The following is a 24,559-nucleotide window of genomic DNA, read 5'->3' as shown; positions in this document are numbered from 1 at the left end:
AGAGAGAGAGAGAGGTATTTTAGAAGGAAGAAAAAAGCAAAAAGACAAACTATAAAAATGGTCATCACGGGTTTAATTATGTTCTGTTATTTGATGACAGATAGCATGGTTTCAATTCTTAATCTCTCCAAGTAACTAGAAATCTAATTCAAAGTTTCAGATCTTTTCTTTGTCACAGATAAGAGAAAACCAATGTGCAGATTGACTTTCTGGTTTTCTAATTCTAACCCTTTTCTAATGGCCAAGTTAGATTTAAAGTGTGAGAAAATTTTGAAGGAAAATAAATTTGCTGTAATTGGTGTTCTAATTAGACCTTTTGCCCTCTTGTCAATTAAAAGCTAAAATAGAATGGAAAACTGGGTCAGGTTGAAAATTACTGAATTGATAGATGATGAATCTATGTGACTATCCCTTAAGTTAACCTCTTACATTAATGTAACCCTAAAAATTATTCAAAGTGTTAATCAGTTCCAACTTTTATTATCCTAACATAAGAACTTTGACCACTAAGTTGAATTGAAATATATTCTGTGGAAATTTGAAAGCAATAGTACATAGAACCAAGCTTAAGATGTTCAATTTTCTGGAAAGACCTGTGTGGTCTGAATCATCAAACCTATCAGAAACTTTATGTTGTTTTCTTATTCATTTTCTTGGTCAACATTTTGACCAATTAGAAACATTGCTTCTTGTGATTGCAAGCGCACCAGAGCTGTCAAGGGGAAGCCAAAAATGTTGGAAATGTTTGTTGGGTTCCAATAATGTAGTGTGTACAGATGCACGTGAATGCTATCTTTTTTTCCCACCTGGTTGGACACGCAAGGATGATTTCCATCCTTTCTAAGTGATGAGATTATAGAATCTTGTCCCATAAAATCTTTAACAGAAGTATACATTTTCCCACCAGTGCTTTCAACTTTTCTTCCAAAATCAGCCAGTTTTTCTATTATTTGTAAACTACTTAATGGAAGAGAAGAAGAATAACAGATGAAAGGGAAAGAGGGGTTGGAAGAATGGCATGGTAGAGAGGGAAGGAAAGGTAGATGTATAACAGTAGCTCATACAGCATGAAACAGCAACTCTGTCAACTCCAATTCATTAAACTCCTTACATTCAATCAAATCTCTTCTACTGTATTACATTGGAAATTTAAGGAAAATTCGTTACCATAGCGTATATGACAAAAAAAGAAAAAGAAGAAAGAAAGAACACGAAAAAAAGAATTACATCATAGGTAGCCTGCTAGTTCCTCCTATGGCAGCAGTTGCGTTTCAGATTGCAGAGCCGCTCCAGTTCAGCAAGATTAGAAAAGCTGCATCAGACATTCGCGTATTCAAACCTCGTGAAGAATCAAAAGGTAGCACATCAGCCAAAATCTTGAACACTTTGGCATTTCGCCTTCTGCATGATCAGAAAGACATAAAGCTTCTTATGCTAACTCTCACACAATATTGCTAATTGGGCTATCCCTGCCTCTTCACAGTAGCAGGAGATGCCAACTGGATTTGACATACTAATCATAATCAACCGGGTAGATTTCAGAGGAATCAGAACTCTTCTGAGTGTTCCCATCTTTAGGAAATTGGATTGCTTGCTTCAATCTTTCTACTACTGTGCTCATTGATGGGCGTTCTTTTGGATTCTTGCAGAGGCAATCTTTTGCCAATATGGCAATTTTTCTTGCTGCATTTAGCGAATACTGGTTTTGAAGCCGTGGGTCCATCATCATGCTAAACTTCCTACTCTCAGGAGGGAACTGTTTCACCCACTCCAAAAGCTTCTGCTCTGATTTTGGGCGGTCTCTATCCAATGATCGTCTGCCTGAAAGGATCTCATATAGAACCACACCAAAGCTGTATACATCACTTTTGGTTGTGAGATGGCCTGTCTGAAGGTAATCCGGAGCGGCATATCCATACGTCCCCACCACCTGATAAGCAAGAATGCATTCTTATGTGTATGAAAGGAAAATCCAATACATGTTTTTAAAAATGTAACCAATCTATCCCACCATTTGACTGCTATCACATCAGGCTATGCAGGGTATGCATCCATTGGCCCAAGAATGCCAGCAACCAGCAATGTGATCATCTTAACAATGGCAAATTTTAAGAGGCTCTTAGAAGGAATATGAGACTTGTAGGCTCAGTCATCCCTCATTGTTGTTTAATGCACACCTTGACTATAATAAAGAGCTAAGTGATGGTTCAACCCTAGTCTATCTTAAAAGTTTTCCATAGAATTCAAAGTAAGCTGAATTCATACCGCAGTAGATACATGAGAGTGTCCATCTGCTGGTCCCTCCCTTGCAAGTCCAAAGTCTGATAGCTTAGGCCTGAAATCCTCATCCAGTAGGACATTTGATGATTTAAAATCCCGATATATTACCTGTACATTAATCGAGTGAAACAGTATAATAACAGCAAACCAAATAAAACCCAATAACAAAGTGATGCAATGAACAGTCAATCCAATAAACTGAAATCAAGATAAATGGTGACAGCTTTCAAGATTCCCAACTATCAATGATCTTTCAGAGTATTTCAGAAAATCCAGTATACAGAATGGAGTCAAAACAACCAAGAACGGCTGGATCCATCAAGCCAAGAGGTCCTCAAATTCAGTGTAAAGTTTAATCGTCAAACTCAATGTTTGATTAAAAAAAGATCCAGGGAATCGAGGATCCAAGAACTTGATTAAGATAAGAGGTTGTTTAGAAAATGATACCATGTAGTGATACATGAATCAACAATCTACAAAATCCACCCACCCAATCAAAGGAACTTGTCAAACTAGGCTAATTTTCAACTGTAAATCAAATTAAAGAAAAAAATGCCAGTTGAAATGAAGGATTAAAAGGTGTTCGACATCATCCATTAGAAGTAATGCATAATCAGATTCTCTGAAATAATAAGTTTTGGAATCAAACCTGAAATTCCAAATCTTCATGCAGATATGCCAACCCTCGGGCTGCACCTAGGACTATTTTTAATCTCGTTTGCCAGGGAAGAACTGGCATGGCTTGCTTGAAAAGATGATCTTCTAAGGTCTTGTTTGGCATGAATTCATATACAAGTAATCGTTGGATACCTCTTTCACCATCTTCAGCACAGTATCCAATAAGTTTTACAAGATTTGGGTGCTCAACAACACCAAGAAACTGAACTTCTGCCACCCATTGTTTGTGACCCTAAATTGGGAAAAAGAAAGAATTTTAACATACTAATCATCACCCAACAGATAGACTAGAGAAAACATATCTATCAAGGTCTCAATAATTGAAAACAAGAAGCATAGTTAACTAGAATTCAAATGCAACAATCTTAAGGATCACAAAGAACTAATCTGAAATTATCATCTGAACCAAAGGATCCAATAATATGAAGGGATATCAAAGAATTCAAAAGAACATGAAGAATCTACATCACTCAAGAGATAACCAGAATTTAAATTCAATGAAATCACAAAACCATCCCTATTTCACAAAGGACTATTCCCCAATTCTTTGAACTAATCAACCATAAAGAGACTCTTGCCAAACTATATTTCATCTTACCTGGAAGCCATCCCTGTTAAGCCTCTTCACCGCAACGGCCATCTTTTCCCCTTGAACAGTAGGAGACTTAATGAAACCTTTATATACACTTCCAAATCCACCTTCACCGAGCAAACGCGACCTACGAAAATCATTTGTGGCACTCTTAAGCTCCGAAATTGTAAAGACTCGCAGGTTGTGAGCCTTCTCCTCATACAAATCAGGTAGGCTTCGCTGGTAGTTAGGAGAATCGGACGATTTTCTTGTTTGAGTCGTGGGCGAACTACCCAGTTCGCTTCCAGAATTGAGCTCTGGCGTTGACTTCCTTCTCCCAATGAAGTCGCAGATACAATTCATTGTTCCAAGCCTTGTAGTTCTAAATTCGATTAACTACATAGCATCCTGTATGTTCTCCGTTCAGTTCATCAGGAACCAAAGCAACAGGTTTGAATAAACCCTGGTGCCCTGATTTTTAACCAATGCGCTGAGGAAAAGAAATCCCAGACGGTAACACCCAGAACTTGCTTTTGGTGGATGAAAACAGGGGGGAAACCCAGTTGGAAGAGAAGCAAATTTGTTAAGAAAACAACAACGTGAAGAGAAGAAACCCAGATAGGAGCCAGAGAATAAAACCGCCAATGAAAGAGGTAAAAAGGAAGCAATAAAGAAGACCCAGTCAATAAAAGTTGCTTTGAAGCAGAATCCAACGACACAAAACCCTGAGAAGCTCCTCAACTACCCTGCTATGGTAGATGAAGACGAAGATAAATCAGAGAGCAGAAAAAACACTAATCCTCTCTTCTTCCGGAAGTGAAACACACACCCACCCTTCTCCTTCTGTTGTTTCCTGATCTGTTGACGTTTAATTTCACCAATAGCAATTGCCAAATCAAGTGACTTTCCCCCTTGGAAGGTGTTCTATGAGTTTGAACTTCATAAATGAAGTACCTGCCATAGAAACCAAAATAAAATATCGTGGATGTCGTAGCTAAGGTCGACAAGATATGAAGACATGGGTTATGAACACAAAAGATTCAGATCTTTCTGTCTCTTTCTGTAAACATTTTCCCCAGTGTGAAACCCTTCGATGATTCAATGGCAGCAACATGACTGATGGATTTAATGGACAAAGGAAAATTTTCGAGTTATACGAGTATAGATATTTTGTTTTAGTATATCTGTATATCACCTTTTAATGATTTCTTATTGTTTTATTCTAATTTGTATTGTTCAATTTGTCACAACCTACCAGAAAATATTTTAGTTGTTTTTTTTTTGGGTAATCAAAAATATTTTAATTGTTATATACATTCTTCTTTCGACTTGACATCAGCATTACTGCATGCTCACATAGATAGTTTATATGTCATGCATGATTCAGCCATAGTATTTATTCATTGGAATCGATTATGTTTCACTTATTTCTCAGAGAAAGACGATCATATGATTTCGAACCATGCTCCTTTCAAATTGGACCAAACAAATAATTTAATCTGGTTAAGGACATTAATTTTTTTATCTCTAAATTCTTAGATTGTGTGTTCGTTTTTTCTCCAAAGGAGACTAACAATTGTGCTGACTCCCTGGTTAAAATGGCTGTTTCTGTGCCGAACAGAGTTCACTGGCCAAGGTCCACTTCTTGGTTATCCAAGCTTTGTAACTCGGATGTTTGTGCTTCTTTGATTGAATGAATTTGAATTACAAAATAATAATAATATTAATAATAATAATTTAATCATTTATGTTATTTTCTAATTCAAATAAAACCTCATAGCTTATGTTATCTCTATACCCTTTACTCTCTCTTTTTGCTTTCTATGATGACAATATAGATTCACTCATGAGCAATGCCTCAAAGCTACGTTGACAGAACTACCAAACTGTGTCTGTGTCCGTCTGTGTGGCATGTCACCTCTTTGAGCGTTTGTAATGGAGGATATGTATGTTGTATTCCTTGTGCTTAATTATTGTTGTGGTTGCTGCAACCATTGTTCTAAGGGCCTATTGGGCTCGACCCATTCCTTAGCCTGGATGAAATTGTCTATTGCATGTACGATATTTGGTAAATTTCCATTCCTTGGTTCGGACCGAATCTTATATTTTCATGCATTTACCTTTTGTATTTTTTTTCTTTTCTTTAATGTGTGTTTGTATTTCCTTTCAAGTTTGTGAATGAAGTTTTTCAGCTTCGTACCAAAAAACAAAAAGCAACGTTGACACAACTTCCAGAACTCATTTATAATCTTTTCGCCAATTTTTCAAGCAATATAAAACTTCTCTTCAATAATTAGTTTTGTTTTTGATATTTTCAAATGATTTTCTTGAAAGTATGATTACTCATGCATAAGAGTGTAAAGCACGCTATCCTTAGGATTTTGTAAGTTTTTTTTTTTCTTTCCAAATAAAATGATGATATATATATATATCAAACCACTGTACCAAAATGACTTCAATCCAAAGTATCCGAGCATCATGCTTACATCAGTTCCAAGTGAGAGAACTTATTAGTAATAAGATTTTTTATACACTAAATACAGTAATTAATAAATAAAAAATATCATATAAGACAAAAGATAATTAAATATAAAATCCAAAGATATCATATAATATAGAGACTTTTGACTTTTTTCTCAAAAATCTAGACAAGTAGACAACACCAGCTTGATAAAATCTTGCTAAAGATACTCCCCACAACAATGGCAGATTTGAAACATTGAATGCTCTATCACATTCATTGTTTCTCCCACCTTAAAAAAGTCAGCATTATTTTTATTTTTATTTTTTAAATTAACAAATCTAGAAATGTTGGTTCTTTAATTGTTCATACACAACCCCTACAACTGAACCTGAACTCAACCACTCTTAATTTTAAGACTGGGATGTTGTACAAGGTTTCAGTAACAGATTCTAAACAAAAATGCATGATGTCTAATGCAATTTGGCCTCTACTCCAATATTAATAAGGGATGGGTAGAAGGTCTGATGTGAGCGATCTACATTCATTGGGTCCACCTATACATGAAGGTGCAAAAAAAAATTTAGATAGAGAGAGTCGAGTAATATATCTCATATATATGACTTGGTAACTAATTAGTTTTCAGATTGTCTACACAATTACTAATACATCTCATAATATTTTGTTTATAAGTCACATAGAGTTCAAACATTTGGTCATACTTATCAAAATGAGGTTAGACCAGCTCTCAACCAAATAAACTCATTTCAAGTCATACACGCAGGGAACCATTAGTTATGAGGTCATTGGACATATCATAAAGGAAAATAACATTTTGAACTATTATATGAAATAGTGAATGAAAATGAAATAAAGTGAATACAAATAATTCTTTAAAATTGTGATGTTTATTAAAAATGTGAATCATATGAGGTGTTTTAAGAGTATTTCATTAATTTTTTTTCCTGATGAATTAAAGCTACTTTGTTCATTAGTACATTATGCATGATTGAGAAGAATAAATAATCATACAAAATCCCCCATAAATAACTGGGAATGTCTGTGGTTTTTTATATTTTTTATGGTTATGTTTCTTTGGTTATATTTCTTTAAAGAAGAAGCTTAAATACTTGAAGTAATTGAAATGCTACTAACATATAATAAGAATTAAATTTTAGGTGATTTTTTTCTCTCAAAATTTCACAACAATATGAATTAAATTTGACTATTTATGATTCATGAAATAATGATTTTCCAAATACTTCAGTTTCAATATTTTAATTTACATATTGAGTGGTTTTCGAGATATTATTATTTTTAGTTAATTAGGATTAAATGTAAACTAAAGTTATAATTTTACAATTGCTGTGGAGTAAATTATTGTAATTAGTTTTTTTTTTTTTTCCTCTTCTATTGAAATGAAATTCATTAATAGTCGAAACTAAACATAATAATTAGAAATGAAAAAAGCACATTAAGAAGCATTTAGGGGTTACAAAAATTAATTAACATACAAGAAAGAAAGTGGTTATCAAATAGTTTTGTATTATAGAAAATTGGGTTGCAATTAATATTGATTATTATTATATCATGAAATAAAATTACAGTATTTTGTATTAGTTATTGTGACATACAAATTGAATGGTTGAGGACTTTTAAGGAAATAAGGACATAGTTTAACTCTGGAGATCATATCCTCCTTTTGAGTCCCTCTTGTAGTAGAGAGTTTTATTCCACTCGCATGTTTTTCCAAAATCATAAGAGAGAACTAATGATTATTTATTGTTCAAGGAAAAACAAATGTTATGAAGGATTATGAATCGAATTACCCTTTTTTTCTTTCATTTTTAAGGTTTGAGGTAAGAGTATGAATTGAATTACCCTTTTTTTCTTTCATTTTTAAGGCTTGAGGTAAGAGGGTGTTAGTTGAAAATGTATACCTCTTGAGAGAACCTGTAAGTATAGATAGGACATTTCATTGGTGGCGTGATTCATTGGATATGACACATGGGTGGTTTGAAATGGTGCGTTCAATAAGAAAAAGTTATGTTGTTCTGGAGGAAGAGTATTTTGGTATAGAAAAAACTTATCATAATTGAATTGATGTTATATTTTTATAAAGTAATATGATAAGATAGTATGATAGTTGGAAGAACAAATTGCACTAGCACCCCAAAAAGGAGGTCTTAAAGCACTAACAGTCCACTTTATGTTTGAAAAATACAGACACCCCAAAATTGGATTTTCATCAGATACATTAGTTTAATTTGTCACTGAAAACCTTCAAATCACTTTTTCCCCCTTCATATACAGGGATATTTTTTGAATTGAAAGAAATATAAGTCAATTTTTCATTGACACATTGGACTAATGTGTCCAATGAAAATCTAATTTTTGAGTGTATGTGTTTTCCAAACATTTTTGAGTGTCTATGTTTTTCAAACATAAAATAGGATGTCAATACTTTAAGGCCTCTATTTTGGGGTGCCAATCTAATTTGCTCTAGTTTGAAAGGATGTATTCACTGTTCAATGAGAAAATGTTGTATTGTTTTGGGAGAAGGATATTTTGGTTCAATAAAAATGCATATCATAACTTAATGGAGGTTTTACTTTTATATAGTAGTATGATATGATATACGGAGCTTTGATCTAGCTTTAAGAAGATTCGAACTCTTAGCCTCATGTTATGAACCATTAATCTTTCCAAGACAATCAATCCCTTGGGTTTCCTTTCTTTTTTGGGATAAGAACCCCCCTTGAGAGTGGGGGTTGGTGTGTATTAGTTTCTCTTTATTACCAAAAGAAGGGGGGGAAACGTGTAGCAATTTCTTATAAGGCTCTTATCAATTGTCCAGTAACATTCTTATGAATATCTTCTTCCCATTTGCAGACTCAAAGTGAGAAAAAACAGTGTGCAGCAGAGCCAGTAGATAGTTGAATAACAAGTACTAATGTACTATATCTATAGGTTCAGTAGGACAAAAAAATGATCGTTGAACCCGAGATTAGTATCAAACATAGAAGATGAGGAATGGAAAACAAATATAAAAGAAACCATCTAACCATTGTACAAGGTCATCTAAAAGAATAGGGATGACCAATTCTGCAATTGTATATCATCACAAAGAACAACTCACTCATCTAGGCCCTGAGAGGTTGGTACTGCATTCTTGGCAAAACAATGATGAAGGATTTGGAACTGACGCCTTTTGCACATCATGGCTAATCAGACTTGGGCTTCAGCAACTCTGGGTAACATACTGCTCTCCTTATGGTAATTCGGACATTCCATTAATGTGGGTTAAATACAGAAGTACTATAAAAGGATTTTCACACAATTAATCCCATACCACACATCTTTCCAACCGCATGAGATGATTCACTTTCTGTAATCTAATCCAGATCCCAAAGAAGCTTCCGAGCAGGAGCTGGTGGAGCAAGCCCAGGAATATTCTGAATGTCCTTGTTATGTGGGTTCACAAGCTGGAAATTCAGTGAAGGAAAAGAAAGGTTAAATGAACAATGCCAAGTGAATCAAACAAATATAATAGCCAACATATTGACAAGTTAAATTATCGAACTAGTTCACTAGATGTAGTCTGTAATCAATCCCACAAGTATATCCAAACCAAAATGCAATTGCTGGACTGAATCAAACAAAATTAAAAAGCCATCCTGTTTCTGGCATGGGCAGTCATACAACTAAAGGTTAGGATCCTTTCTACAACACAAAGAGAACCAGTAAGTGCCTGAGATTCACAATAGGTCATTTGACACCTTTCAAAATAATGGAGGGAAGAATAATTCAGATAGAAGGATAGAAAAGATAGGGGGAAAAGGCGGAAGAGAGAGCACGCTTATAAGAAGAAGAGAAGAGGGGAGGGAGAGAGGGGCTGCAAACAATACAACAAAACTTAATAATTCATCTCCTTGCAGGCTGGACTTGGGGTCCGCCAAATACGAAGAATTATCTCCTAGGTTATGTTCACGTCACTATAGCATGAACAGTAACGTCTGGTTGTGCTGCATCAATTTTTCCCTCTCTTAACATAACTCATCCTCCAGTTTCACAAAAACAATCTGCCTCACTCAGGCCAGCACCACAAAAAAACAAGATCTGATGGGTTGTCGTAGCATTTTTTTGGTTAAGATCAAAGTTGTCAAGGCGACCAAAGCAGTTAGAGCACCGCTTAAGCGCTCAGTTGGCAATACGATGACTATTGCGGTTGGGGTATACCAAAAACTTAAATAATTTCACTATAACCTAAACAAATGCTAAAAATCATAATTATGAAAGTTATCATTAAAATAAAATTTTAAAATAAGTTTAAAATTTTAAAAATAAATAAATAAAATAAAAAAAGAACAAAGAGGAGTTCATCTCATCATAATAAACATATACAATAGCAATTAGCAACATAATGTAGTAATATTATACATACGATAATGAACTATATAAAATTATAAATATGAAATGAAAAAATTGGAAAAATATATTTTGTTGTATAAGGAAAAAATACGCATGATGTAGTAGTCTACAATATATCCAATTGCAAACTTGTTCAACCTAAACATCTGATTTTTTTTTATCCTACTTTTTTTTAAGTAACCGAATAATTCTCAAATCCAAATTGAAATTTAATTTGTTCGCTTATTTTACTTCTTCTTTTTTTTAACCGATAAATTAATAGATCACATTCTTCCAAATATTCTTCATCTAATGATTCCCAAATCCAATAAAGGAGGCAGTGCCTAGGCGATAAAGCGGCTGAAATCTTGTGTGTCAAAAAAGCAGCTCACTGCCTAGGCGCCTGGGTAGATGCCTTGATAACAGTGGTCCCAATCACTGGGGGGGGGGGAAATTAAGGGATAGGAAAAGGAGGAAGGAAGAGATATGAGGATAGAAAGATCTCAGTGAGGAGAAGAAAGACAAGAAGGTTGAGGAGCCCATGAGAGTGAGAGAGAGAAGAGATTTACCCAGGTTTGGGCTCTGATTGCCAAATAATGGTGGACAGAATAAAGAAAGTTGAGGGAAGTTGGGGAGACCTGAGAAGAATCAGACTTGAAGTAGGGGAAGAGGGAGAAGAACACTCATTAGAATAAGAAGAAGAGGAGGAAAGAGAGGGGGGGGGGGGGGGCTACAAACGTTATTAAAAAAAAAACTTAATGATTCATCTCCTTGCAAGATGGACTCGAGGCGCACCAAGAATTAAAGAATTATCTCCTAGTTATTGTTCACGTCCCCATAGTGTGAACAGTAACTGTTGGTTGTGCTGCATTACAAAACCAAAATGTTTCTTCAAAACAATCTTACTTTGTAAAACATTTACCAAAAAAAAAAGGATGGGGCCCAAAGGGACTGCAATAATTCGGGAATATAAGGGGTCGAGAGCAGACCATTCAACCATTGTTTCTTGTCTGGAGGCTGTTCACTTCAAGATTCTAGGGAAATGTCAGGGATGGGTTGAAGAGATGATGTTTCAAATCTGGAGCCAGTCTAACATGAAGGGATAGGTTTTTACTTACTTCAATATCACAAGGTTTTAGAGTGTTGAGGTCTAGGGCAGTATGTTGAAGTACACAAGAACCAAGTTTATAGTGACTGGATGGCCTGTAACTTTAACAAGTAAGGTGTATGTGGTCTAGGTCAGAAATTAGAGTTTTCTTGGGGGAGTCAGAAATTCAAGAAGGGGCTCAATATGATGTTTCATCCTAAAAACTTTTTTTGAACCCATACTCCCACAAATAATTTGGTTGGATCGGGTTTGTTAGGTGCATCTAATTATTTCCACTCTAGGTTTTGTTCGATCATGAAAATGTATGATTGGTGTTAGGATTTTTTGCCTGAATCCAGCATTATAAAAGTTGTCTTGCAACTCATACATTTGGAGGAAGTGCTACTACTGCACTGAGGACATACAACCCAAACCCTCTATGAGATAATTAGCTTGAGATAGTTCTTTTATTCCAGTTTCCATTTGGTAATAGATTTGGTCACTAAGTCAATAGAAATCTAGGGGTTGCTATTTGGTTTTGTTGTTTAATCAAAGTTAGACCTTCTTTCTAGAAGATTTGCTACTTTTTGGACTCTTGTTTAGAAAGGTTTTGGAGGGTGGGAGGTTAATATAACATGTTATGTATAAAACAGAAGAAGCACAGGTTCCAATGATTTTGAGTAATTGGGAAACTCAGTTTGCCCTCGTTGGGTCAGTGGTGTGATGCCTTCCTAACTTCCTTGGACAGTGATGCAGCTAAAGCCTTACTGGGGTAGACTGTAAAGGAACAAGTTGGGGTGGAGGTGACCTTCCCACGTGCCTAATGGTCATTCTAGGTCATATGATACAGCCCTCAACATTCAAGCATTTGTGCTTTTTTGAGCCAAATTTTTGACAGTCAAATTTGACATTGGGTTCACCTGACCATTCAGCCCCATTTGACCTGCAACGCGAAAGGCAGTAGGTCTTGTCCACCTATTTATGCAGACTTTACATTGAGAAAAACTCATAAATTAGAAGAATAAAATCCAAACAGAAACACATACCTTAACGATGATGATAGCTATGACGCCAATGACAATCAGAAAAAGCAGGGACATTATACACTTGTCAGTTGCAACCTGAAAAGTGGAGGGCAAGTGACACCAGGAGTAAGAATACAAGTACCACAGCAACAAATACACCTCAACATAATACCAGGAAGAACAAAGGAAAAGGAGATGAAATTTTCAGAAATTGACCTGCCTACCAATTTCCTTAACCAGTTTAGAAGCCTTCTTAATTGAGAAGTGGATCGAGTCCAGCTCATTGACAATCCTACTCATTTGTTCTGTCTAAACATAGAAATTACAAAAAAGAAAATTAGTTGAATATTTTAATATGGAAAAAAAAATTTAACCAAATAGAATGTAGCAATAAGCCTGAACTTTAAAATTTCTTTTAATCTGGAATCAGGTCTGACAAACCTGTTCCTTTAGAGCAGCTGCAGTCTCAGTGCCAACATTGATTGTTTGGTGAACAACCTACAACCATCATAACATCAGAACACATACCACGCAGATGTCAATAACTTACAGTTTGGAATTATTCAAACAATCGAAGTTGAGTTTTTTCAAACATGTTCAAGCAGAAGGTAGGTCATAAACAGGAATACATAATCCATTATATTTTACAGTATTTTTTCCTTTTTCCTTGGGGTGGGAAGGTGGGAGGCACCAACTAGAAGCTCCCTAACCTTCTGGTTTGGCTGAGATAACCTTCTTTAAGAAAATAAATAAATAAAAAGGAAGAGATAGACAACCTGAGAAAGAGACCAGTTATGCAAGTAACAGATACATAATTAATCCTCTTTCTTTTGTGCAATTAAACTTGCAAAAGAATGGACAACCCTCAAAACTGCTCCCGCCTGCACACCCCCACCCCCACCCCCACCCCAGGAGTGAGAGGAACCTTCAGACAACTGTAAGTTACCCATCTACAAAGCCATAATGTGAAACACTAGCTGCATATTTCAAACAACTTAATGCCTTAATCAGACAAGCTTCAACAGGTTTTGAATCTTGGGATCAGACTGTCTGCCTCATTATCAGCAATGATCCATCTGATCTGCAATTGTGAGATCCAAAACCTTGTGCTTGAGTGCACTACTAACGTTTTCCTTCTTTCTTTTTATTTCATAATGTCATTCAAATTATTTCAAAGGATTCAGAGAATTGGCAGTTCTTGACACAGTTCCGGATTCCACAACGGCCAACATAAAAGATGTAGAACAAAACAAATCAAAATCAAAGGCTGCTTGGAGAAGAAAGGAGAATTCTGCAAGGAGACTGCCTGTTATAACAAAGCCAAAGTGAAAATAAACCAGAATCTATGGAAGAAGAAGATGGGAATTGAGAAGATAGGCAGATAAAAGTATAAAACAAGAAGGGAAGAGAGCTGGATGATAGATGGTGTGTATCTATGATACCACCCTTCATGTCTTTGTGTATAGAACAATCAATCAGAGTTATAGAGGAAATGTAACTAGGAATTATAATCTTAACACCTTATACCCAACTAAGCTCAGAACCTACTTACAACAGGAAACTCAACTACAACCATAATTGGAGATAGATACAATACAACTAAACAGGGACAGCTATATGGACCCTTTCAAAACGAAGTAGGGAGAACAAAGATCCACGTAAGGGTAAAGAAAGCAAGAGGATAAAGAATAGAAATGAAGAAATGAAATAAGGTTGCCCAAGAAATCAGAAAACAGCTAAATGGTGTTGAGAATGTGATCCCCTGCCTGCAATAGGCTCTATCAGTCTATCTAAAGACCCAGTTGGCAGAAGACCCAGACTATGCATGTCATTCTTCTCAACCTCATTATGGCCATTTCAGGCACTGCCCTGAGCTCTTTTAGCTCCAATAGTTGGAAACAGATCACTCCTTATTGTACATGGCCAAATTACAATAACAATGTAGAACAATATAACAATAAAATCCCAGATTACTAGCTCTGTGATATGAACCATGATCTAGGGTTTGGCTGAATGATGCAGTGGCCTAGATCTAGGCTCACTCTAGGATCCTCTTCAATAGAATCGGCAGTCTTCTAGGGTCTAGAATACCTATGGTTGAAGGAATGGGTTGGTTATGGTCTTATGGGGATCTAGGGTTAGGAAGTTTACGGTTAGGTTTGGCTAAGGTTTACAGTCTAGGGTTTGCTGAACCAAGTCTGAAACCTTGCTGTAATTTTGATTTCAGAATTGAATCTTGAATTTTGGATTTGGAAATTCATAGTGTGTCTGATGGAATAAAGTAGGGTGGCAAAAAGGGTAGGAAAAAGTAAGCTTTTCCACTAAATACCGAAGTCTGGGTCTGTTTGTTTAGATGGGGTGAGAAAATGAAGAGACAACCCTCCATGATTTAAGGCAATTATCTGTTTGTGTGGCAAAGCAACTTTTTCCACCCCATCTCTCGTGAAAGTCCTACGCTTTTAGGTGGGACATTGTGAGAAAAGGAAGAGAATGAAAATGAAATATTATTTTATTTATCATTGGACTCACACTTCCAACTTTTTCACAAACCCTTTCCTTTCCTTTCCTTTCATGTTCCCCCACCCTCACTACCAGTGGGTCCCTACCTTTCTATCTTAACCACCCCCTTTTTTTTCTTGCAAACAAACAATCTGTTAGGTTTTTGACTGGAATTAGGGTTTCAAGGGTTTGGATGAAGTTTAGGGTTAGGTCAAGTGTTCAAGGAGGGATGGAGATGCTAATCCTAAAAGGGTTTATGATTTGGTTAATTGGTTAAGTAGTTTAGGTTTTTGAAGTTTCTGGGGTTTAGGGGTTTTCTAATGGAGAAGATGAATTGCAGGATTTTTCTAGAGTTAGAGGGGGAAAGGGCTAAAACCTAGGGTTGAAAGTAGGGGATGGGGAAGGGTATTTAAGCCCAACCAGGGGGAGGGGGTTTTTGGCATAAGTCAAGGGTTAAGGGACTCTAAGCTTTGGAATGGGCTGCAACTCTGGTTTTAAGTTTTCTGGAAATTCCAGAATTGCCACAAGTTCTAGATGAAGAAGAAGAAGAAGAAGAAAGAAAGGAGAGGGAAAGGGCTGGGAATGGTAACCTAGGGTAGGTAGAGTAGGGGTTTAAGGTTGAGGGCTTGGGGAAGGGGAACAGGGGATGCAGCAGCGTGGGGGAAGGGGGAGAGGATGTTTCTTGATGGGGGAAGGGCTGTAATGGCAGAAACCAGGATTGGGAGGGGGTGGAGAAGTCTGCAGATGGAGGGGCTGGTTTTGGGGAGGGGTGTTTTATTTACTTGAATGAAGCAAGTCGGCAAGGTCTTCTCACAAATTCTGCAGATATTCTTCACTCTAGGCGGCTGTTGCAAGTTCCCCCAGAGGGAACCCAAAACTCCAGCAATATTCTCCTTCAAATCTCAACTTTATTTAAAATCAACAACTGACTATACATTGTAGAGAAGTTTATTTATAGCCCATTGAAGGAAATTAAACAAGGACTGTAACTTGAAATACAAATCAAACTGAAACTCCTACTTGACTAAGGACAGTTATACAAGGATTCTATCATATCTCACTCTAGAAGGATCCAAGTTGGAATCTAGAGTAGATATGGAATCCCTACAAAAAGTAGACTGAAATTAGGGGACTCCCTTACAACTTAGGAATCCCAACCTAACAAGGACTCTTCAACAACTCCACAAATAACGGCTCAAACTCAAAATAAAATAGATCGAAGGTCCCACAAACATACTTGACAAAATGAAACCCTAAGTAGACTCAACTAAAAAATACAACATTATCAAAATACCCCTATACTTGGACTAATGCCAGTAGGGGTGTAGGAGGTAAGCCCCATGGGCCCTCCTTAGGTGGTCCAGAATCTGGTTTAAGTAACTATGACTAGCAACCCATATATGTATCTTTAATAGATCTCATGCAGTTATATATAAAAATTTCTCAACTAAAATCTAAATTATCAAAGTTTCAATAACAAGAATAAAGGACTCATGTACAGGCCATTTGAAATTTATCAAATAATATCTGGGCCAGCATGTTAGAACCTCAGAGCACAACATACACCAAGGAGGGGGGGTCTAACCTGCTTTGAGCGCTCAATGGCCTGATCAGTTTCATCCATCATATGGTTTCCTTTATCTATTAACTGTTGATTAGACATGGCTGAAAACAAAAAGGTCCAGCTTCAGAACTAATTGAAAAGGATATGATGATAACATCCATAAACTGCAAAAATTGTTAACAAAGAAAAAGTTACATAAACATCAAAGGGAAGCACTTGAGGATCAACTTGCTTCTTCTCAACCTTAGAATCAAGAACAGAATTTACTATATCGAAAAATATCTATTCACGCTTTCATACTAGCCAACATAGTTGTCCTTTGTATGATTTATAATAATCAATGCATCTAATGCCCATCATATGACATAATCAAAGGGGGCCAAGCCAAAGAATCTCTCATTCTAAACCCCATATCTTGTCTTTATCCAATTGGCAACACACCCTTAAAGACTTCATCATGTTCCCTGAAAATGAAGCTTTTCTCCAATTCCTCAACCTGAGACAGATTTACATGTCGATTTGGTGATATATACACGTATATCATGTGTTGAACTGTTGATCACTATCAACATGATACTAAGCCTTCAAGCAACAACATTAACATACTCCTTATTAAGTACTTCCATAATTTTCTTTTCGGTAACAAATTACTTCCGTAAATCAATGGGCATTAATTGCAAAGGAATACTAAGCCTTCAAGCAACAACATTAACATACTCCTTATTAAGTACTTCCATAATTTTGTTTTCAGTAACAAATTACTTCCGTAAATCAACGGGCATTAATTGTACAGGAATTATGAGTGCAGTATAGTTCTCTCCTTTCATTTATAATTCACAGAATTTTCTAATTTAGTACAATTTTTCCAACAGATGTAACTTAATCAATATGATGTTAACCTCTTAAGGAAAGCACACCACCCCCTTTAGCTTCGAGTGAAGCAGTAAAAGGCTATTTAACCATAGTGCCCTATTGCACTGTTATATTTATTTATGCTCCATGTCTTTATGTATTTGAGTCCTACGAAACAAGCCAGTAATTTATGGTACATTGAGAATAGATGGGTTGTTTTAAATAACCATCTTATTTAGTAGCTGAGCTTTCAGCTCCAGTAACTTCACTCCCTCCTCCTTTTCCTATTGAAATTTTAATATTGTTCTGCTCGTCCTTTAGCTTGTCTTTTCCTCAGGAAAAAAAAGGGTGTATTAGCAAGTTATCAAGAAAACGGTGCAAGCTGCTCAACATTAAATGGGGTCCCATTAGTTTTCTCTAGACCATTGCCCACCATGGCATAAATTTATAATAACTTCCGGCCTCCTATTCATCTTCCTTAGTCTTAGACCAGAAAATGTCTGAAGAACACACTTATTTCATCCATGAACATCAGACTCAAACAGGGCCTGATGCATAGGTCACTGTTTCCACCCAACACAACCTAAATTAGCAGAAACATTGGTTGACCATGGATATGAAAAAGAGAACTGCATGATAAATAATGGGGCATACTTACCAGAAGCCAATAGAACATTCTCTTCTTCACCAGTAGGCCCATCAAAGAGATCAACTCGCTTGTTGTTTTCCATATTGCTTGCATGTCTGTTATCAAATTGTTTGCAATTAGAATAAATGACAACAAAAAAGAAAGAAGTATGCAATATGGAAACATTTCAAGACCATTTGGAAAATAACACCATTCTCCTAAAAATTTACGAGGGGGAAAGAACAAGGCAAAGAAGAAGATAAAGTTGGCCCAATGAAAACATGCTGAAACTACCAGCACATGCAGTGACTTTTCCAGGTCAAAAAGGATGATTAACTCTAGCTAATTATTATCATAAGCTCAAACTTTGAGTTGAAAATATTCAACTTAATCAGTACTACAAAGGTATAGAAACCCCAGAATGTCAAATGAAATTGCAGTAATCTTTTCGATAAGATTGAAGTAACCCAACTCCCAAGCCTATGGATGGAGAGAAGAAGTCAAAAAGGGATCTGATATGTACTGGTCCATCAATGTTTTCTTGAAATGGAGGATTTTAACTTATCTTTTCTTGTATTTGTCTTGTGTTATAGTGTTTTTATTGATTTATTACCTTTAAATCCATCTTCTTTCTATTTTAAAATTTGTCAAATGGGAGTTATTATAAAATATGAATGGAAATGGAAATCCAAAAATTTAAATCTAGGAGCCTTTCTAAATGAGCAATAGGACACTAGAAATTGCTTTACTGCAATGTTTATTCCCCTTGAAGTAACAGTGCCTTTATATTAACAAAAGCAAGATGAACAATTGCTAGAGTGCATGAGCTATGCAACAAGTATAAATATGGAATTAGGAAAACAACAAAATGTTGAATATTTCCACATCATACATATTTGAAAAGATACCCTCAAAATATTTCATATCTTTGCAGAAACACCCATGCAGTAAAACAATAAAGTGAACCTGACAAAAGTTTAAGGTTCACAGACAAAGACCAAAAGCTCAACCCAGACAAACACCAAGGCTGCGTTTGTTTGCAAATGTGGGGTGGGAAAAAAAAACATGTGGGCCCATGTGTAGTGGGGTGAGGGAGAAGGAAATGAAAGGAAAGGGTTTTGTGGAAAAATGATAGTGGTGGGTCCTACTTTTTACTTTTCAAAGCTTTCCCACAAAATCTCATCAAATATGTGGGGTTTTAAAAAGCAATGGGGTGGGAAAATTGGGCTGCCACCTCACCAGACAAGCTTCCTTGATTCAAGGAAGCTTGTCTCACTTTCCCACCCCAAGCATCCAAACATTCTACAATTTTGGGATTTAACGGAAAAGTAATAAATCTACACTTTTTTCAAGAATTTTCCCACCCCACCTTTATTCCAGCAAACAAACGCAGCCCAAGGCAGAAAAATCCATGGGACAGAACCCATACTACTCTTTACATGCTTATAAACTGATAGCATGTAGCAAGTGAGAAATGTGTCAGAACTTATTTTTGAACGGATGCTGCTTATTAAAACAGGCAGAGCCACAAAGTGCAAGTGCCTAGTGTTCCCACATCCGCAAGCCATTGACTTGGTTAGAAAAAACAAAAGTGCATATTGCTTTAGAACAGAATATGGCATAACTCCCACATATGTGCTTGAATCTGCAACTGTAGGGGTACCAACAAGCAAGGTCTGCCCACATTATGTTTATGGGATAAGTTGTATATATTTCTTGTGCCCTGGTTGAGTATGTCCCTTCTTGCAGTGTTCAGTGTGATATCACTACCGCTCAATCTGCATTCTTCTATAACTATTAGTAATGACAATCTATGCAAACTGAAGAATAACATTGAAGTTGGCTACAATTTGCTGACAAAATGGAAGCCCAATCCAACAAAAATGCTCATACATCGTCTGTGACCAGTGGAGAATGCAGCCACAATCAACAAAGGGCTACACCAAGCAAGAAGGATCGCAAATATCATATTAAGCATCATAACCTAGAATCTAGGCACAGCACAAACTGTTACTAGTCCAATGACAAGCAGAAGGACATAGGACAGTGGACAATAATAGTAAGAAAGGAACTCCATTCAAAGTGATCAAATTTGTTTCATTAAGAGAAGTACTATAGCAGATGACATCAGTTGAGTAGAAGAATAGTTACAATCAGAATAAGGATAATGCTTGACAAAAAAAAAATTATGATAAACTAGATCTATAACAAGCAACAATAGTGGAGAACAAGTGACTGGAAGGAATTCAATTAACATCCCCTTACTGAGCTATAATGGAGACTGCCCTTTCAATCTAAAACATACAGCACGTAGAGTATCTAAAGCCAAAAATAACATGGGTGTTTGTGCAATGACTTTGCCAAGCAGAATCTAGCAAGTTCTTCGACTAGTTTAGAGTCTTTAGACTTCCAACTTTGTAATGAAGGAAATTGTGAATGTCAATGAAATCCTTAAAACCAGGTGTTACAAACAGAACCCAATTAAATCGCACAAACAAGAATAACAAATAGAATAGAATCGTAAAACCAAAAGACTGGAATCACATTATTGAGAACATCCAAAGAGTAGTCGAATATGGACAGGTGTTGTCTATCATGAACTTATTTTCCTCCCCATTGCTGCTTCCATAGAAGAGGCAGAAGCATCTAAAATGTAAAATGTAATTTGTAAATAATTTATACGGATGCTATTTTCACCAAAATAACCCAAAGATGATCGTTCCACATACTATTAGACATCAAATAGGAGGAAGGCTGTTGTAGCAGAAGATGATTTGTTGCAAATATGAAACTAGCACTACTACAAACTAATTTGTTAATGATAATTTCAATAAAAAAATATATATGATTGCAGTGACGTCATAAATAGCAAAGAAATTAAGAGCTAATGAGCACAAAAAATTGGTCAACCATAACACTTCAGATGGTCATTCAGATGGCTTGTAAACGCAAGGAGTTTCTGCATTGAGTAGGCTATGAATACAGAAAAAAAACTGGAAACACCTAACTTATGATTGAAAACTTACTGTTTTTTAAGAGCAACGTATGAATTCAATTCCTTGATCTGCACATCCATGAAAAGACAATAAGTTATGTTCAGCAGTTGCGATGGATTAGGAATACATTTCCAGAGAAGCATTGAGGATGTAAAAATAACATGTATCTCAAGAAATGGAACTCCACCATTGACTGTTTTTTTTCAGTGAGCATCCTGTTATCATCTGGAGTATTTCTGCTTTCTGCATCCTTAATCTCTCTATCAAATTCTTTGATAAGCCTGGACATAGAAGATGCTGACTATAAGAAAGGATACATTGAAAAGAAGATTGTGTCGCCCGTCTGACTTTACAAGATATTAGGATCTTGCCTTTAGCTATGAAAATAGAAAGAATTTCAACATCCTATAGTCAGATTATTTTAGAGAGTCAACAAATCTAAGAAAAAATTACTTAAGAAAATTAGTCATTAGATTCTAACAATAAGTACCCTTCTTAGTGTAGCATCTATATGGGCAATACAGCACTACTGCTTTATATTGTATCTTTCCATTTTTAATACACTTTAAGTAAGATATCTATAACGCCTGGACATCATAAACATTGGATTAGTGACATCAGTCAAAGATGAATAGGGAACACTAAACCAACCCTCCCACTGGAAAACTGTATTTCACAATTCTCGTTTAGTATCATTTAGTGGGAAAGATAAGATCCATACCCAAGTATTGCGGAGGAAAAAAAAAAACAACAAGATCATCTTCCAAAACCGCTGTCAAATTACTTATCCCATCTATCTCAAACTAACTGAGCTTTCTTTTAATGAAATCTTGAATTGTTCACTAGTTCAATAAACAATTAATTAAATTTCCTTGCCCTTTAGTTCTACTCCGAGCATATATCGGTGTTCAATAAATCCACTAGGTATTGATTACCCAAAGCAGTGAACAAACATACAAATACACCGAAACCTAAAATGGATCATACCTCTTACATTCCCGCATCTTTTCTGTAAGTTCTTCCAATTGCCTACTTTGCCTACTAGGGTCCTTAATCTTCTCCAGTTTCTGGAATCCATTTCTGTGCAACAAGAAAGAGAAAATCCATAGTGCGCTGATATAAGAAGCACATTTTGTTTTTCCAAATAAGCATATACAGAGATCCGTCAAATGCAATTAAAACTGCTACGAATCAAAGACAAATGAACGAAGAAATCTGGGAACTGCAATACTTGTTGCTTTTCCTAACATTTCAGTCAATAAAAAGGTTCAACTGTGACGTTTAAATAAAACCCATAGCTGAGAATAGCTATACAACGACGAATTGAAATTAATGATCAATAACCAGAGAAACAAACGAACAATATATCCCTACACAATGAGTCCTGAAATTTAGCAATTCTAACTTACGATAGAGCCCGGAAAATATCACTAATCTGTCCATCGATTTCAGCTAGTTCCTCGCTGATTGCAGACAACGAATTCATCTCAAATAACGATATTCCAGAAACAATGCTTTTGTCTACGGTTTAAAATAATAAAAAAGCCGCGCTTTTGAGTCGAATAACAGATCTCGATATCAGAGGATCAAAAATGTACAAAATGCATATCCTCGGCAATTCTCTGTAAACTTGGTTCGACAATAGTACAGATCTCTGGCTTTCAAACTGCACATAAAAACGATTTCAGACACCGAAAAATCAATGCACAACTGATCCAAACCAAACGAAAACGTAAATGTAGATCAGATCCGAAGAATGCAGGTTGTATAACAAGGTTAAGATCGACCAGGGAAGCCCAAATCTAGGGCTTTGGGCGGCTTTATGGCTTTCCCTGTCTTCTTTTGCTGGGAAAACAGAGAACGAACCAATTCTCGTGTTTTCAGAACGTATTTTATTTCTAACAAAAAATTGCCGTTCTCCTCTGCTCGTGCAGTTTTTTACATATCGCCCGAAGTCCCAGCCGTTTAAAACTCCATGTGAAACGGACATCACGCGTATGATATTGTGTCCTTGTTCTATCTTAATATACTACGTCACCCTTCTCAACTGTTGGATTTTAATTTAAACCACCCCGTACCAAAAGAAAACTCAATCATCATCACTTAATAGAGTCAAATTAACACCTGGAATCATGTTTGATCTAATGCGACAGCTCATCCTGTACCGTGAAATTATTAGAACCCCCTTTACACGTCATTTCGTCCGGTTTTCTTGACCAGCAAAAAAAATTGTTAAGTTGTTATTTAATATAAACTTTCACAGTTCTTGGAGTTTAATGGATCTTTCGTGGTCTTCTTCATTACATAAAAGAAGCATAAACCTTTACCTAAACAAGGTAAAAGATCTACTCATCATAGATGAGGTACTATAATATAATACGTTCTATCTCCGTTAGTGATTGATTCGTAAGTATTTTCTACCAAGCAAAACGTAAGTGGAGATGTTTCAAATATAATTCAAATTTAAAATGTATATGAATATAAATCTATTTTTAGTTATGGATGTATTCTTGTTACGCATGCTTTTATGGTGGCAGTACAATTTGTACTGATGGCCAATAGATTCATCACGTTATATGTGTTTTAGGTATCATTTTAACCACCTTGTAATACATTCAATTGACAACACGTATGAAGCTCCAACATTCTTTGCATGACTTATATGACCATCAACTATCGTCCTGCTAGGTGCTTTGATAATATACGTAAACTTCAGTGTTTAGTTGCACTGCACATCAACTACGCGATATTCCACATACTCCTACATATGGTTTGATTTCATAACATGGACACATTGTATCTGAATAATTAGTTATCAAAATTATTTATGATTTTCTTAGGTTATATGATGAATGAACTTTCTCTTTATGTGATGAGCTTTATCTTATGGATTTCATGATTCATATGGTGAATGCCACATGTATGCAGTTGCTCTCTTGCTACTATGGCTATGGTGTGAAGGCATTTTTGCATCCTATGGTTTGTCATAGACATAGTCCATGAGAATTGGATTTTGGCAAGTTTGGCAAGGAAGTGTATGTTTTGTCACCACTTACGTCCTGGTTATCTTGTTGGGTTTCATATGGGTGTAAAAAAACTATGTTTTGTGATTAAGACACTCCCAAATAATCACACCTATAGTATAGAGATGATGCTACAGGATGTAAATTAATATTTTACTTTATCCTAATAATATATAAGCCACCAGTTTAAAAAAAATAGTAATTTATGAATTAATAAAATTTACAAGATCAAACCACACATGTTACAAAGAATCCTATTCTCTAAGATTGAGAGTAATTATTTTATTATACCCAAAAAGTAATTCTTTTATTAAAAAATAAACCTATAAATAGAAATCCTTTTTTAGGAAGAGATTGTTATGTAGTTGTTTAGTTCATCCCTCAACTACATGATTTCATTTGATTTCATGAGAATTGAACAACCCAATACATTAATGTATGAATCACAGATCATTAAACCCAAAAAGGAAAAAGGAACCATAAAA

At 35.8% G+C, this 24,559-nt stretch overlaps 1 protein-coding gene and 1 pseudogene across 3 annotated transcripts; both read right to left on the bottom strand.

Moving 5' to 3' along the window:
• Positions 1 to 1,066: 1,066 nt before the first annotated feature.
• On the bottom strand, positions 1,067 to 4,671 carry LOC149013156 (putative serine/threonine-protein kinase PBL19; annotated as a pseudogene). The gene is made up of 4 exons (XR_016173945.1): positions 3,557 to 4,671; positions 2,930 to 3,190; positions 2,266 to 2,388; positions 1,067 to 1,930 (listed from the first exon to the last, which is right to left on the bottom strand). The product of XR_016173945.1 is annotated as a putative serine/threonine-protein kinase PBL19 (transcript).
• A 3,826-nt stretch (positions 4,672 to 8,497) lies between these two features.
• On the bottom strand, positions 8,498 to 23,018 carry LOC149013155 (putative plant SNARE 11). Of its 2 annotated transcripts, XM_089158640.1 has the most exons (11): positions 22,839 to 23,018; positions 22,461 to 22,717; positions 22,039 to 22,131; positions 21,239 to 21,332; positions 21,082 to 21,119; positions 18,086 to 18,171; positions 16,597 to 16,676; positions 12,954 to 13,010; positions 12,729 to 12,821; positions 12,534 to 12,608; positions 8,498 to 9,475 (listed from the first exon to the last, which is right to left on the bottom strand). In XM_089158640.1, exons 2-11 carry the CDS (start codon positions 22,535 to 22,537, stop codon positions 9,386 to 9,388), a joined length of 783 nt encoding a protein of 260 aa, XP_089014766.1. In that variant the 5' UTR covers positions 22,538 to 22,717; positions 22,839 to 23,018; the 3' UTR covers positions 8,498 to 9,385. The 2 variants fall into 2 exon arrangements, with proteins under 2 accessions (XP_089014766.1, XP_089014765.1); XM_089158639.1 differs by having other exon boundaries at positions 22,461 to 23,018.
• Between the last annotated feature and the right edge of the window lie 1,541 nt (positions 23,019 to 24,559).

The sequence above is a fragment of the Hakea prostrata genome, chromosome 6 (genome assembly GCF_041222555.1).
Source record: "Hakea prostrata isolate BN-2017 chromosome 6, UWA_Hpros_2, whole genome shotgun sequence".
In the NCBI taxonomy this organism is placed as follows: domain Eukaryota; kingdom Viridiplantae; phylum Streptophyta; class Magnoliopsida; order Proteales; family Proteaceae; genus Hakea; species Hakea prostrata.
This window is presented reverse-complemented; position numbering and strand designations above follow the sequence as displayed.